This window comes from Aethalodelphis obliquidens, unplaced genomic scaffold (assembly GCF_003676395.1).
Source record: "Aethalodelphis obliquidens isolate GAN/ISIS:26980383/991018 unplaced genomic scaffold, ASM367639v1 scaffold94, whole genome shotgun sequence".
NCBI lineage: Eukaryota > Metazoa > Chordata > Mammalia > Artiodactyla > Delphinidae > Aethalodelphis > Aethalodelphis obliquidens.
In genome coordinates, this window is record NW_020838038.1 from 2,533,324 (window position 1) to 2,548,747 (window position 15,424).

General features: G+C 41.3%; 1 protein-coding gene across 1 annotated transcript in view; it reads left to right on the forward strand.

The window, feature by feature from the left end:
• PIR (pirin) overlaps window positions 1-15,424 on the forward strand; it is a 108,960-nt gene that overhangs the window by 85,555 nt on the left and 7,981 nt on the right. The window contains 2 exon segments of the mRNA XM_027095767.1: window positions 3,109-3,191; window positions 13,090-13,156. Coding sequence (XP_026951568.1) covers window positions 3,109-3,191; window positions 13,090-13,156 — 150 coding nt within the window.

Sequence of the window (15,424 nt, forward strand, 5' to 3'; positions counted from 1 at the left end):
CCCCGGTCCGGGAAGATCCACATGCTGCGGAGCGGCTGGGCCCGTGAGCCATGGCCGCTGAGCCTGCGCATCCGGAGCCTGTGCTCCGCAACGGGAGAGGCCACAACAGTGAGAGGCCCACGTACCGCAAAAAAAAAAAAAAAAAAAAGTTTGCCTTATGGTGGAGCATTTCAAATGGCCTCTTCAGAATCAATACTGTGATTCCTCTCCTAGATCAGCAAGTAGAATGAGCGGAAATTGCATTCCGTATAAAATTAGAATGAGAGCTCTTAGGGAAATATGAACTCTGTTTCTAAATTAAGATTTTCTCATAGACAATGACTGGCAGTCGAGCAAGCTACCCTGATAGGAGGTGCAGAGAAATCCCAGTTCAGCATGATTTTTGAGAGCTGTCTCTTGCCAGCTCACTCCATTAAAACATAGTGAAGGGGTTTTATAAATCATTTTGCTCTCTGTATCATGAAACATCCTACATGATAAAATTAGGGGTCAGGGGTAGACCACATGGGTAATGGGCGTTACATGTGAATTCATTGAAGATAAAGACATGGTTCATTGCTCCCAGGGAATCTCAGTAAAGCACACTTAATGCTGCTTTATCTCACAGTTTAAAATATTACCCCAATCTAAATGAGATTATTATTAGACTCCGAGACCCCTCTTTCTATGGCCACATCCTTGCATGAGTGGAAAATCAGCGGAGTTCTTTCATTCACTGCCGTGACATCTGTTAACCTAACTCCTTGGGGGAGAAGAAGCCTTCAGTGATGTGCTGGGGCTCGCTCTTGCTGGAGCAGGTTGTGTACCTCTTCCCTGGCCTCAGATTGGTAGCTTGAAATTGGCCACAACGGGAGCATTTAAACCATGGAAATTGGCACACAGTACAAATCAGGTTTGTTTTTCCCCTTGTCCCCGAAAGCCGGTTGGTAAACATTAACTAGCACACCACTGCCTCTGAGACAGAAGTTCCTAAGCTTTTTGTGCCATGAACCCTTTTGACATTTGCCAAGGCCCCACCTCTGAACAATGTTTTTTGTTTTTTTTTTAATTCAGTGGTGTCATTAAAAGGTTAAAAGAACAAGTCTGTGATACAGTTCCACGTGTGCTTCTCTGATGACATTTGAAATAACATGATCCAGAAGCAGATCTACTTTAAATTGTTAAGTAGTGATTAACATAAACTTATTTTGAGATCTTTACAATGCTAATGTGATACGAAAATATCCATGATTTCTACTGGAAACAAAATCATTGGTCCAGCTAATACTGCTGTGGTTTTCTGGCTACAGTCATGACTGAAAGAAAGGCCACATTTCAGTTAGGTGTTCGTGAAAATAAAGATGTCATTTGTCTCCCATGCAAGTCCATGATTGCTCTGAACTCTATGCATGGACCCCTTGGGAACACATTGACTCCAGGTTAAGAAGTTCTCTGTTAGAATCCTATTTCACGTTTGCAAGCATCAGAATGAACCCTGCTGCTTCATGTAGGTTATCTCCAAAGTGGAGGTGAAAGGGAGGCCTTCTCTAGAAAATATGACTATGTTTGAACTCCAGTCAGTATTCACAAAATTCACAAATTATGTTTACATGGTAATTCCTCAAGCTACTGCTTTTGCTTAAATAAGTGCTTCCACGTTGATTATTCAGCTTTAGCTGTATCGTGTCAGGTGAATGCCCTTTTTTTTTTATAGTCCAGAATGTAATGCAGACATCGTTAACGGGCTTCTCAGCCTGCCCGGAGTCTTCTCTCTGTTGTGTGTTCACGTGTCTGGTTTTCAGTCAGCTGAAAGGCCCAGCCACGTCCCACCCGCCGCCTGCTGTGGCCGTTCAGGCCACTGCATGATGCTGCTTCTAGGGAGAATCGTGTTCTTCGGCTCTTCTCTCTCCCATTGTTGCCCAATCTTTCTTTCTCCACTCCACCTCTCAAACCCATTCCTTTCTTTCTGTGTCCACTCTCCCAGTTCAGACTGGAATTCATTTCCACTGAGACTGTTAGAATAAACTCCTAACAGGTCATCCTAACTTCAGTCGCGCCCTCTCCAATTTATTCTGTGCTCTGCTTTCAGTTATTTCTCCAAGACACAGATCTAACCATTTCCCACACACACCCACTCCTCAGAGGTCCTCCGTTTTATACGGATAAGCATGGCCTTCATGTCTTCCCTTGACCTGAAGCAAGTGTGCATTGCCATCATTCCTTCCAGAAGAATGTTCCAGCAATGATAGAAGGTTCACCCGGGCATACCCTGCACATTGCCAGCCCCTCACCTTTGCACAGTCTGTCCTCTTGTCTAGAGCACCCTTTATCCTAGCTTTGCCTTTTATCCGTCTATCTGATCCTGCAGAGCTCTGCAGTCCCTGCTCTCTCTTTGAACTTTGTTTATTCCTTTCTTGTTGCCTTTAACACACAATTTCATTTGTATTATTTTTTCTGTTTCATCTGTGAGCCTTAATATAGGAGGGATGGAAATACATCTATCCTGAAACCTCCCCACTCCCACAGCATTTAGCAGAGGGCCTTGTACATAGTTCCACAGCTGTTGTTCACTAGCTCTCCAACTTACCTGTTTTCCAGTTGAATTAGTCTCTGTTTTATGAATATATATTTACTTTCTCTCAGTGAGATTTTGAGTTATTTGTATGTGAGGAATCGGCTTTGCACTTCTTTGCATTTTCTCACAGTGCTGGGCAGCTAGTTGTAGGTGTTCAATAAATACTTGGGGAAAGGAATTAATGATGGAATTTACTAATTTCCCTAAGCATGCTTAAATCTTTTGAGGTTTATAATTGACCCAAGGAAACACTCTTATTAGCATGTAATGCCAAGGACTTTGCTTATTAATTAACCTATTAGGCATGACATTGAAAGTGTAAGTGGAAACATAATACAGGATTCACTTCCTTGTCCTTTTCTACATTGGAAAGCAGCCAGTTTTGGACTTTAATAATAGCAAATACCATCAACAAGAGATTTCAGGAGATTCCTAAGTTGGTTGTTTCTGAACTTGAAATTCATATTATAGTGCCGTGTAGTTAACCAAGTTTGTAATCGTATGAGAAATGTACTACCATGAGGACTGAATTGAGTGGGTCGTCTTTTTTGTAGGACCTGATGACTCGCAACAAAAAATAGAACCTCATCACACAGCCGTGCTGGGGGAAGGTGACAGTGTCCAGGTGGAGAACAAGGTTAAGTATTAAAAATCTTTAATTCTCTTTTTTCAAACATTTTTTTTTGCATTTAAAAATTTTAATGTAATTTTTTTTTTTTTTTTTTTTTTTTTTTTGCGGTACGCGGGCCTCTCACTGTTGTGGCCTCTCCCGTTGCGGAGCACAGGCTCCGGACGCGCAGGCTCAGCGGCCATGGCTCATGGGCCCAGCCGCTTCACGGCATGTGGGATCTTCCCGGACCGGGGCACGAACCCGCGTCCCCTGCATCGGCAGGCGGACTCTCAACCGCTGCGCCACCAGGGAAGCCCTAATGTAATTTTTAAAGGTTACTTTCCATTAACAGTTATTAAAAAATATTGGCTCTATTCCCCGTGTTGTATAATACACTTTTGAGCCTATCTCACACCCAGTGGTTTGTACCTCCTAATCCCTCACCCCTGTCTTGCCCCTCCCCCAGCACTGGTAACCACTAGTTGTTCTCTGTATCTTTGAGTCTGCTTCTTTTTTGTCACTAGTTTGTTGTATATTTTAGATTCCACATATAAGTGATATACAGTATTTGTCTTTCTCTGACTTACTTCACTTAGCATAATGCCCTCCAAGTCCATCCGTCTCACTACAAATAACTCAATATTGTTTCTTTTTATGGCTGAGTAATATTCCATTGTATATATGTACTGCATCTTCTTTCTTTATCCATTCATCTGTTGATGGACACTTAGGTTGCTTTAATTTTCTTACCTTGTACTTTCTACTAGTTCCCGGGAAAATGCCGAAATCTCCTGTGTACGTGGAAAATTTTTTCTCTTCCTCCGGGAAAGAAACTATGCCACAAGTTTATCAGCCCCTTTCATTAATTTCTGTTATTTCTACTGGTTTATTTTAAGGTTTTATCTACACTGATTCGTCATCTTTAGGAATCACTGAAAGTCCGTATTGTTTACCCCTAGAAACTTGAATCTGAAGGCAGCTCTTCCTTGTCTCTCACTTTTTCGTTCTTTATGCAATTGATTGATTTTATTGTTAGCATAAGTGAAAATGGATCAGCCCTTTAGGGGTATAAATATAGATCTACACACATATTCCCATGGAGCCCTCTGAAAGTCAGCCCCACGTTGAACTGAGAGGAACATGTGATCCATTTTGTAGTCCTTTTGTGCTGAGTCCTTGCTTTTTAAGTAAAGTTTCTGATATTTTAGGAGTCCAAGGAGCTTTTTTTAATCCAGGTTGCCAGGTTTCTTCCTTGTGTTCCTTCCTTCATTCCCTTGGACTGTTCGCTTACCGTCTTGTGAGCCTATTAAACCCGTCTGGCCACTTCGTGACATTCCAATAAGGAGAACTGAAGAGACAGTTGTGCAGAAGCTCCTGCAAAGATGAATTTTGAAAAGTAGGGATGAAAACTATGTTGGCGTGCAGGTGACTGGCAGAGAGGGGTTGTTTAGCTTACTCTGAGTCTCAGCTGAGTTCACATTGGCATATTTTGACAGCAAATTGGGTTATGGATACATAAGGTGATGTGTAAATAAATACAGGCCTGGGAATGGTTAAACAGATGTTTTTTAAACATGAAGAAATGATTAAAGCATCCACTGGGTGGATGTGCTAAATCCACAGCCCTGGGACTGTAGGGAGTAAATTAAGACTTTTGCAGAAACCATTCGACCCTAAATTCCCTTTTAATTTTTTAAAGTTAGAGGCAGAAGGGGAAATAAATGTCGGTTCTGTAAGATACAAATATTTCTAACTACATGGAAGATTAAAGACTTCATTCTTCATATGCTTCATGTTAGTTGAATCCAGTGATAAATCTTCTGGTACTAGTAACATTAGAATTATTTCTAATTAAAGAGCTTTATATGAGTAGGAGCATATAATATATTATCACATAGTTATATTATCACAAGTGTGATGGGAGGTTCTTCTGCTGGTTTCCCTGGCATTACTGGGTCAGAGGGCGTCAGCGACAGGAGGGCTTGAAGTCATATTGTCAAAGTGCTCTCTAGAAGGACTACAGCACCCACTTAAAATCTCCCAAATGATGTATAGAAAAGTGTATATTTCCCTGCATCCACGCTAGCACTGGATTTAATAATTAATATTTTTTTTCAGTTTCAGGGAAAAAAAACCTAATCTTAATTCTAAACAAAAACTTTTAGAGACTTTAACACAATAGGACCCTTTTGGAGAGAAGTTTGCCTGAGCAGGTATCTCGGGAACTTTTTAAAAAAATAAATTTATTTATTTTTTTTGTTTATTTTTGGCTGCATTGGGTCTTCATTGCTGTGCGCAGGGTTTCTCTAGTTGCAGCGAGCGGGGGCTACTCTTCGTTGCAGTCTGCAGGCTTCTCATTGCGGTGGCTTCTCAGAGCACGGGCTCTAGGCACACGGACTTCAGTAGTTGTGGCACATGGGCTCAGTAGTTGTGGCTCGGGGGCTCTAGAGCGCAGGCTCAGTAGTTGTGGCGCACGGGCTTAGTTGCTCCGCGGCATGTGGGATCTTCCCGGACCAGGGCTCGAACCCGTGTCCCCTGCATTGGCAGGCAGATTTTTAACCACTGCGCCACCACGGAAGCCTCCTGGGATGTTTTTGTAAGGTTCCATTTAGTGCAACATTTCTGGGGCATATTTTACATTAATAGTAATAAATGTCAAAAGTAATAAAATGTTACTTTTGGATTTGCATAAATACTCTTCACATTTAAAAATTAAATTTTTAGCAGGAAGTTATAAGCTCTATAATAGGCCAAGTCAATCACATAGTTTGTCATAAAGATGTTTCTAGTTAAAGAAAAATCTTAATTTAAATTCTCCTTCTTTATTAGAGAAGGTTATTATTTTGGTGTTCGGGACATATTCTTGAGTTCTGATTGCTACCAAACGTCTTAAAGAATAGGATGGGAGGACTTCCGGGAAGATGGCAGAAGAGTAAGACGCGGAGATCACCTTCCTCTCCACAGATACACCAGAAATACATCTACGCGTGGAACAACTCCTACAGAACACCTACTGAACGCTGGCAGAAGACCTCAGACCTCCCAAAAGGCAAGGAACCCCCCACGTACCTGGTTAGGGCAAAAGAAAAAACTAAACAGAGACAAAAGGATAGGGACGGGTCCTGCACCAGCGGGAGAGAGCTGTGAAGGAGGAAAAGTGTCCACACACTAGGAAGCCCCTTCGCGGGTGGAGACTTCGGGAGGCGGAGTGGGGGAGCTTGGGAGCCGCGGAGGAGAGCACAGCAACAGGGGTGCGGAGGGCAAAGCGGACAGATTCCAGCGCAGAGGATCGGGCCGACCGGCACTCACCAGCCGAGAGGCTTGTCTGCTCGCCCGCCGGGGCGGGCGGGACTGGGAGCTGAGGCTCCGGCTTTTGTCGGAGCGCCGGGAGAGGACTGAGGTTGGCGGCGTGAACACAGCCTGCAGGGCGTTGGTGCGCCGCGGCTGGCCGGGAGAGAGTCCGGGGAAAAGTCTGGACCTGCCGAAGAGGCAAGAGACTTTTACGTCCCTCTTTGTTTCCTGGTGCACGAGGAGAGGGGATTAAGAACGCTGCTTGAGAGAGCTCCAGGGACGGGCGCGAGCCGCGGCTAAGAGTGCGGAGCCCAGAGACGGACATGGGACGCTAAGGCCGCTGCTGCCGCCGCCAGGAGGCCTGTGTGCGAACACAGGTCACTAGCCACACGCCCTTCTGGGGAGCCTGTGCAGCCCGCCACTGCCAGGGTCCCGGGATCCAGGGACGGCTCCCCGGGAGAGCGCACGGCGCGCCTCAGGCTGCAGCGTCACGCCGGCCTCTGCCGCCGCAGGCCCGCCCCGCACTCCGTGACCCTCCCTACCCCCCGGCCTGGGTGAGCCAGAGCCTCCGAATCAGCGGCTCCTTTAACCTCGTCCTGTCTGAGCAAAGAACAGACGCCCTCCGGCGACCTACACGCACAGGCGGGGCCAAATCCAAAGCTGAGCCCCTGGGAACTGTCAGAACAAAGAAGAGAAAGGGAAATCTCTCCCAGCAGCCTCAGAAGCAGCGGATTAAAGCTCCACAATCAACTTGATATACCCTGCATCTGTGGAATACCTGAATAGACAACGAATCATCCCAAATTAAGGAGCCCTGTGGATGAAAGGCTCTTGGTGCTGCAGCCAGGACTCAGTGCTGTGCCTCTGAGGTGGGAGAGCCAACTTCAGGACACTGGTCCACAAGAGGCCTCCCAGCTGCACATAATATCAAACAGCAAAAATCTCCGAGAGATCTCCATCTCAACGCCAGCACCCAGCTTCACTCAACGACCAGCAAGCTACAGTGCTGGACATCCTATGCCAAACAACTAGCAAGACAGGAACACAACCCCACCCATTAGCAGAGAGGCTGCCCAAAATCATAGTAAGTCTACAGACACCCCAAAACACACCACCAGACGTGGACCTGCCCACCAGAAAGACAAGATCCAGCCTCATACACCAGAACACAGGCACTAGTACCCTCCACCAGGAAGCCTACAATACCTACTGAACCAACCTTAGCCACTGGGGACAGACACAAAAAACAACAGGAACTACGAACCTTCAGCCTGCAAAAAAGGAGACCCCAAACACAGTAAGATAAGCAAAATGAAAAGACAGAAAAACACACAGCAGATGAAGGAGCAAGATAAAAACCCACCAGACCTAACAAATGAAGAGGAAATAGGCAGTCTACCTGAAAAAGAATTCAGAATAATGATAGTAAGGTTGATCCAAAATCTTGGAGATAGAATGGACAATAGAATGGACAAATTGCAAGAATCAGTTAACAAGGACCTAGAAGAACTAAAGATGAAGCAAGCAACGATGAACAACACAATAAATGAAATTAAAAGTACTCTAGATGGGATCAATAGCAGAATAACTGAGGCAGAAGAACGGATAAGTGTCCTGGAAGATAAAATAGTGGAAATAACTACTGCAGAGCAGAATAAAGAAAAAAGAATGAAAAGAACTGAGGACAGTCTCAGAGACCTCTGGGACAACATTAAACGCACCAACATTCGAATTATAGGGGTTCCAGAAGAAGAAGAGAAAAAGAAAGGGACTGAGAAAATATTTGAAGAGATTATAGTTGAAAACTTCCCTAATATGGGAAAAGAAATCATTAATCAAGTCCAGGAAGCACAGAGAGTCCCATACAGGATAAATCCAAGGAGAAATACGCCAAGACACATATTAATCAAATTGTCAAAAATTAAATACAAAGAAAACATATTAAAAGCAGCAATGGAAAAACAACAAATAACACACAAGGGAATCCCCATAAGGTTAACAGCTGATCTTTCAGCAGAAACTCTGCAAGCCAGAAGGGAGTGGCAGGACATATTGAAAGTGTTGAAGGAGAAAAACCTGCAACCAAGATTACTCTACCCAGCAAGGATCTCATTCAGATTTGATGGAGAAATTAAAACCTTTACAGACAAGCAAAAACTGAGAGAGTTCAGCACCACCAAACCAGCTCTACAACAACTGCTAAAGGAACTTCTCTAGGCAAGAAACACAAAAGAAGGAAAGGACCTACAATAACGAACCCAAAACAATTAAGAAAATGGGAATAGGAACACACATATCGATAATTACCTTAAATGTAAATGGACTAAATGCTCCCACCAAAAGACACAGATTGGCTGAATGGATACAAAAACAAGACCCATATATTTGCTGTCTACAAGAGACCCACTTCAGACCTAGAGACACATACAGACTGAAAGTAAGGGGATGGAAAAAGGTATTTCATGCAAATGGAAACCAAAAGAAAGCTGGAGTAGCAATTCTCATATCAGACAAAATAGACTTTAAAACAAAGACTATTAGAAGAGACAAAGAAGGACACTACATAATGATCAAGGGATCGATCCAAGAGGAAGATATAACAATTGTAAATATTTATGCACCCAACATAGGTGCACCTCAATACATAAGGCAAATACTGACAACCGTAAAAGGGGAAATCGACAGTAACACATTCATAGTAGGGGACTTTAACACCCCACTTTCACCAATGGACAGATCATCCAAAATGAAAATAAATAAGGAAACACAAGCTTTAAATGATACATTAAACGAGATGGAGTTAATTGATATTTATAGGACATTCCATCCAAAAACAACAGAATACACATTTTTCTCAAGTGCTCATGGAACATTCTCCAGGATAGATCATATCTTGGGTCACAAATCAAGCCTTGGTAAATTTAAGAAAATTGAAATTGTATCAAGTATCTTTTCTGACCACAACGCCATGAGACTAGATATCAATTACAGGAAAAGATCTGTAAAAAATACAAACACATGGAGGCTAAACAATACACTACTTAATAATGAAGTGATCACTGAAGAAATCAAATAGGAAATCAAAAAATACCTAGAAACAAATGACAATGGAGACACAACGACCCAAAACCTGTGGGATGCAGCAAAAGCAGTTCTAAGGGGGAAGTTTATAGCAATACAAGCCCACCTTAAGAAGCAGGAAACATCTCGAATAAATAACCTAACCTTGCACCTCAAGCAATTAGAGAAAGAAGAACAAAAAAACCCCAAAGCTAGCAGAAGGAAAGAAATAAAAATCAGATCAGAAATAAATGAAAAAGAAATGAAGGAAACAATAGCAAAGATCAATAAAACTAAAAGCTGGTTCTTTGAGAAGATAAACAAAATAGATAAACCACTAGCCAGACTCATCAAGAAAAAAAGGGAGAAGACTCAAATCAATAGAATTAGAAATGAAAAAGGAGAGGTAACAACTGACACTGCAGAAATAAAAGAGATCATGAGAGATTACTACAAGCAACTCTATGCCAATAAAATGGACAATCTGGAAGAAATGGACAAATTCTTAGAAATGCACAACCTGCCAAGACTGAATCAGGAAGAAATAGAAAATATGAACAGACCAATCACAAGCACTGAAATTGAAACTGTGATTAAAAATCTTCCAACAAAGAAAAGCCCAGGACCAGATGGCTTCACAGGCGAATTCGATCAAACATTTAGAGAAGAGCTAACACCTATCCTTCTCAAACTCTTCCAAAATATAGCAGAGGGAGGAACACTCCCAAACTCCTTCTACGAGGCCACCATCACCTTGATACCAAAACCAGACAAGGATGTCACAAAGAAAGAAAACTACAGGCCAATATCACTGATGAACATAGATGCAAAAATCCTCAACAAAATACTAGCAAATAGAATCCAACAGCACATTAAAAGGATCATACACCATGATCAAGTGGGGTTTATTCCAGGAATGCAAGGATTCTTCAATATACGCAAATCTATCAATGTGATAAACCATATTAACAAACTGAAGGAGAAAAACCATATGATCATCTCAATAGATGCAGAGAAAGCTTTTGACAAAATTCAACACCCATTTCTGATAAAAACCCTGCAGAAAGTAGGCATAGAGGGAACTTTCCTCAACATAATAAAGGCCATATATGACAAGCCCACAGCAAACATCATCCTCAATGGCGAAAAACTGAAAGCATTTCCACTAAGATCAGGAACAAGACAAGGTTGCCCACTCTCACCACTCTTATTCAACATAGTTTTGGAACTTTTAGCCACAGCAATCAGAGAAGAAAAGGAAATAAAAGGAATCCAAATCGGAAAAGAAGAAGTAAAGCTGTCACTGTTTGCAGATGACATGATCCTATACATAGAGAACCCTAAAGATGCTACCAGAAAACTACTAGAGCTAATCAATGAATTTGGTAAAGTGGCAGGATACAAAATTAATGCACAGAAATCTCTGGCATTCCTATATACTAATGATGAAAAATCTGAAAGTGAAATCAAGAAAACACTCCCATTTACCATTGCAACAAAAAGAATAAAATATCTAGGAATAAACCTACCTAAGGAGACAAAAGATCTGTATGCAGAAAATTATAAGACACTGATGAAAGAAATTAAAGATGATACAAATAGATGGAGAGATATACCATGTTCTTGGATTGGAAGAATCAACATTGTGAAAATGACTCTACTACCGAAAGCAATCTATAGATTCAATGCAATCCCTATCAAACTACCACTGGCATTTTTCACAGAACTAGAACAAAAAATTTTGCAATTTGTATGGAAACACAAAAGACCCCGAATAGCCAAAGCAATCTTGAGAACGAAAGAAGGAACTGGAGGAATCAGGCTCCCAGACTTCAGACTATACTACAAAGCTACAGTTATCAAAACGGTATGGTACTGGCACAAAAACAGAAAGATAGATCAATGGAACAGGATAGAAAGCCCAGAGATAAACCCACGCACATATGGTCACCTTATCTTTGACAAAGGAGGCAGAAATGTACCGTGGAGAAAGGACAGCCTCTTCAATAAGTGGTGCTGGGAAAACTGGACAGCTACATGTAAAAGTATGAAGTTAGATCACTCCCTAACACCATACACAAAAATAAGCTCAAAATGGATTAAAGACCTAAATGTAAGGCCAGAAACTATCAAACTCTTAGAGGAAAACATAGGCAGAACACTCTATGACATAAATCACAGCAAGATTCTTTCTGACCCACCTCCTAGAGTAATGGAAATAAAAACAAGAGTAAACAAATGGGACCTAATGAAACTTAAAAGCTTTTGCGCAGCAAAGGAAACCATAAAGAAGACCAAAAGACAACCCTCAGAATGGGAGAAAATATTTGCAAATGAAGCAACTGACAAAGGATTGATCTCCAAAATTTATAAGCAGCTCATGCAGCTTAATAACAAAAAAACAAACAACCCAATCCAAAAATGGGCAGAAGACCTAAATAGACATTTCTGCAAAGAAGATATACAGAGTGCCAACAAACACATGAGAGAATGCTCAACATCACTAATCATGAGAGAAATGCAAATCAAAACTACAATGAGATATCATCTCACACCAGTCAGAATGGCTATCATCAAAAAATCTAGAAACAATAAATGCTGGAGAGGGTGTGGAGAAAAGGGAACCCTCTTACACTGTTGGTGGGAATGTAAATTGATACAGCCACTGTGGAGAACAGTATGGAGGTTCCTTAAAAAGCTACAAATAGAACTACCATATGACCCAGCAATCCCACTACTGGGCATATACCCTGAGAAAACCATAATTCAAAAAGAGTCATGTACCAAAATGTTCATTGCAGCTCTATTTACAATAGCCCAGAGATGGAAACAACCTAAGTGTCCATCATCGGATGAATGGATAAAGAAGATGTGGCACATATATACAATGGAATATTACTCAGCCATAAAAAGAGACGAAATTGAGCTATTTGTAATGAGGTGGATAGACCTAGAGTCTGTCATACAGAGTGAAGTAAGTCAGAAAGAGAGAGACAAATACCGTATGCTAACACATATATATGGAAATAAAAAAAAAATGTCATGAAAAACCTAGGGGTGAAACAGGAATAAAGACACAGACTTACTAGAGAATGGACTTGAGGCTATGGGGAGGGGGAAGTGTAAACGGTGACAAAGCGATAAAGAGGCATGGACATATATACACTACCAAACGTAAGGTAGATAGCTAGTGGGAAGCAGCCGCATAGCACAGGGAGATCAGCTCGGTGCTTTGTGACCGCCTGGAGGGGTCGGATAGGGAGGGTGGCAGGGAGGGAGACGCAAGCGGGAAGAGATATGGGAACATATGTATATATATAACTGATTCATTTTGTTGTGAAGCTGAAACTAACATACCATTGTAAAGCAATTATACTCCAATAAAGATGTAAAAAAAAAAAAAAAAAAGAATAGGCATTTCCATATCATGCATTGCACAGAAAATATTTCTGGAATTTATCTTTAGAATTAGGGACATCATCCCTTTGGCCCGAATGTCAACTTCAAATCATTCCTAATCAGACATTCAAAACTAAGGCTATTTATTGTTTGATGGTCTCTTTCTTGACTTTAGGATCCTGAGAGAAACCACTTCGTCCTGATTGCTGGGGAGCCATTAAGAGAACCAGTTGTCCAACATGGTAAGCCCCACATGATGGCGAGTTCTTTGGTTGGTTTTCCTTTCCTTTGAAAGTAGTGTCCATATATAGGGTCACCGGGAAGAAAGTTGGATTTTTGTCCTCTCTCCATCTACAAAGTTGAGGGTTTTGTTTCATTTCTCCATTGTGAAAGGAAAATGTATACGTGGTTTTCACTTCTACATTCATTCTCTTTCCTTTAAGGAAGCATTTCTTGAGTATCAACCACATGTAGGACATTGAGGTTTGAACTGTGGGGAAAACAAAAATAGTGTTTTTTACATAGTGTCATAGGGAATTTCAACTTAAAAAAAGATTTTGTGGTCTACTGGGGACTTGAATATCGTTTTTATCTTTACCAAAAATAACAGTGATTTCTTTCTTTCTTTTTTTTTTGGCCATGCTGTACTGCTAGCAGGATCTTAGTTGCCAGAGATTGAACCCAGGCCCATGGCAGTGAAAGTGCCGAGTCCCAACCACTGGACTGCCAGGGAATTCCCATAAATAACAGTGATTTCAGTATTGTCCTTGTAGTCTATTGTATTTTTAGTGAAAACTGGCGACCTCTTAGGAATATTTCTTTGGAAGTTTCTAAAATATTTGAGTCACTCTTAGTTTATTTTAAAAAACAAATAGAGGGACTTCCCTGGTGGTCCAGTGGTTAGGACTCGGTGCTTTCACTGTCGTGGCCCCGAGTTCAATCCCTGGTCGGGGAACTAAGATCCCAGAAGCTGCATGGCACAGCCAAAAAAAATAAAAGAAAAAAACCCGAAGATGTAAAACAGGTAAACAAAAAGGTCTTACTGTATAGCACAGTGAACTATATTCAATATTCTATAATAGAGCGTAATGGAAAAGAATATACACGGGTGTACGTGTATACATATGTATAACTGAATCACTTTGCCGTACAGCAGAAATTACCACCACATTGTAAATCAACTATATGTCAATAAAAACAAAACAAATAGCGATAACTGTACTTGGAGGCAGAAAATCCTGGAATAAGGACTCATAATAGTCACTTCAATTCTTTGTCTTGACTTCCTCAAAATACCGTTGTTTGATTGAATGAAGAACGTCTAAAAGCATCCAGAACCCAACCTATTACTTAGATAAATGCTACAAAACATAGTGTATGTCCGCTTATCTGATTATTAAATTTAACATGCATTAAAATCCCATTACACTACCTTGCCTTGCCTACAGGTATGCACAGTGATTTCGGAAAAAAAAAAAAACCTGGCTGATCATAAATTTAAAGAACACTGATTATTTTTATTTTATTTATTTATTATTTTTAATAGAACTTTATTGGAGTATAATTGCTTCACAATACCGTATTAGTTTCTGTTGCACAACAAAGCGAATCAGCCATATGCATACACATGTCCCCATATCCTCTCCCTCTTGCGTCTCCCTCCCACCCTCCCTGTCCCACCCCTCTAGATCGTCACAAAGCACTGAGCCGATCTCCCTGTGCTATGCAGCTGCTTCCCACCAACCATTTTACATTCGGTAGTCTATATATGTTGATGCTACTCTCACTTCACCCCAGCTTCCCCCTCCCACCCGTGTCCTCAAGTCCATTCTCTATGTCTAAGTCTTCATTCCTGCCTTGCATCTAGGTTCTTCAGTACCATTTTTTTTTTTTAGATTCCATATGTATGTGTTAGCATACAGTATTTGTTTTTCTCTTTCTGACTTACTTCACTCTGTATGACAGACTGTAGGTCCATCCACCTCACTACAAATAACTCAATTTCATTTCTTTTCATGGCTGAGAAATATTCCATTGTATATACATGCCACATCTTTATCCATTCATCTGTCGATGGACATTTAGGTTGCTTCCATGTCCTGGCTATTGTAAATAGTGCTTCAGTGAACATTGTGGTGCATGTCTCTTTCTGAATTATGGTTTTCTCAGGGTATATGCCCAGTAGTGGGATTGCTGGGTCATATGGCAGTTCTATTTTTAGTTTTTTAAGGAACCTCCATACTGTTTTCCATAGTGGTTGTATCAATTTACACTCCCACCAACAGTGTAGGAGGGTTCCCTTTTCTCCACAGCCTTTCCAGCATTTATTGTTTTTCTAGCTTTTTTGATAATGGCCATTCTGACCGGCATGAGGTGATACCTCATTGCAGTTTTGATTTGCATTTCTCTAATAATTAGTGGTGCTGAGCATCTTTTCATGTGCCTCTTGGCCAGCTGTATGTCTTCCTTGGTGAAATGTCTATTGAGGTCTTCACCCCATTTTTTAACTG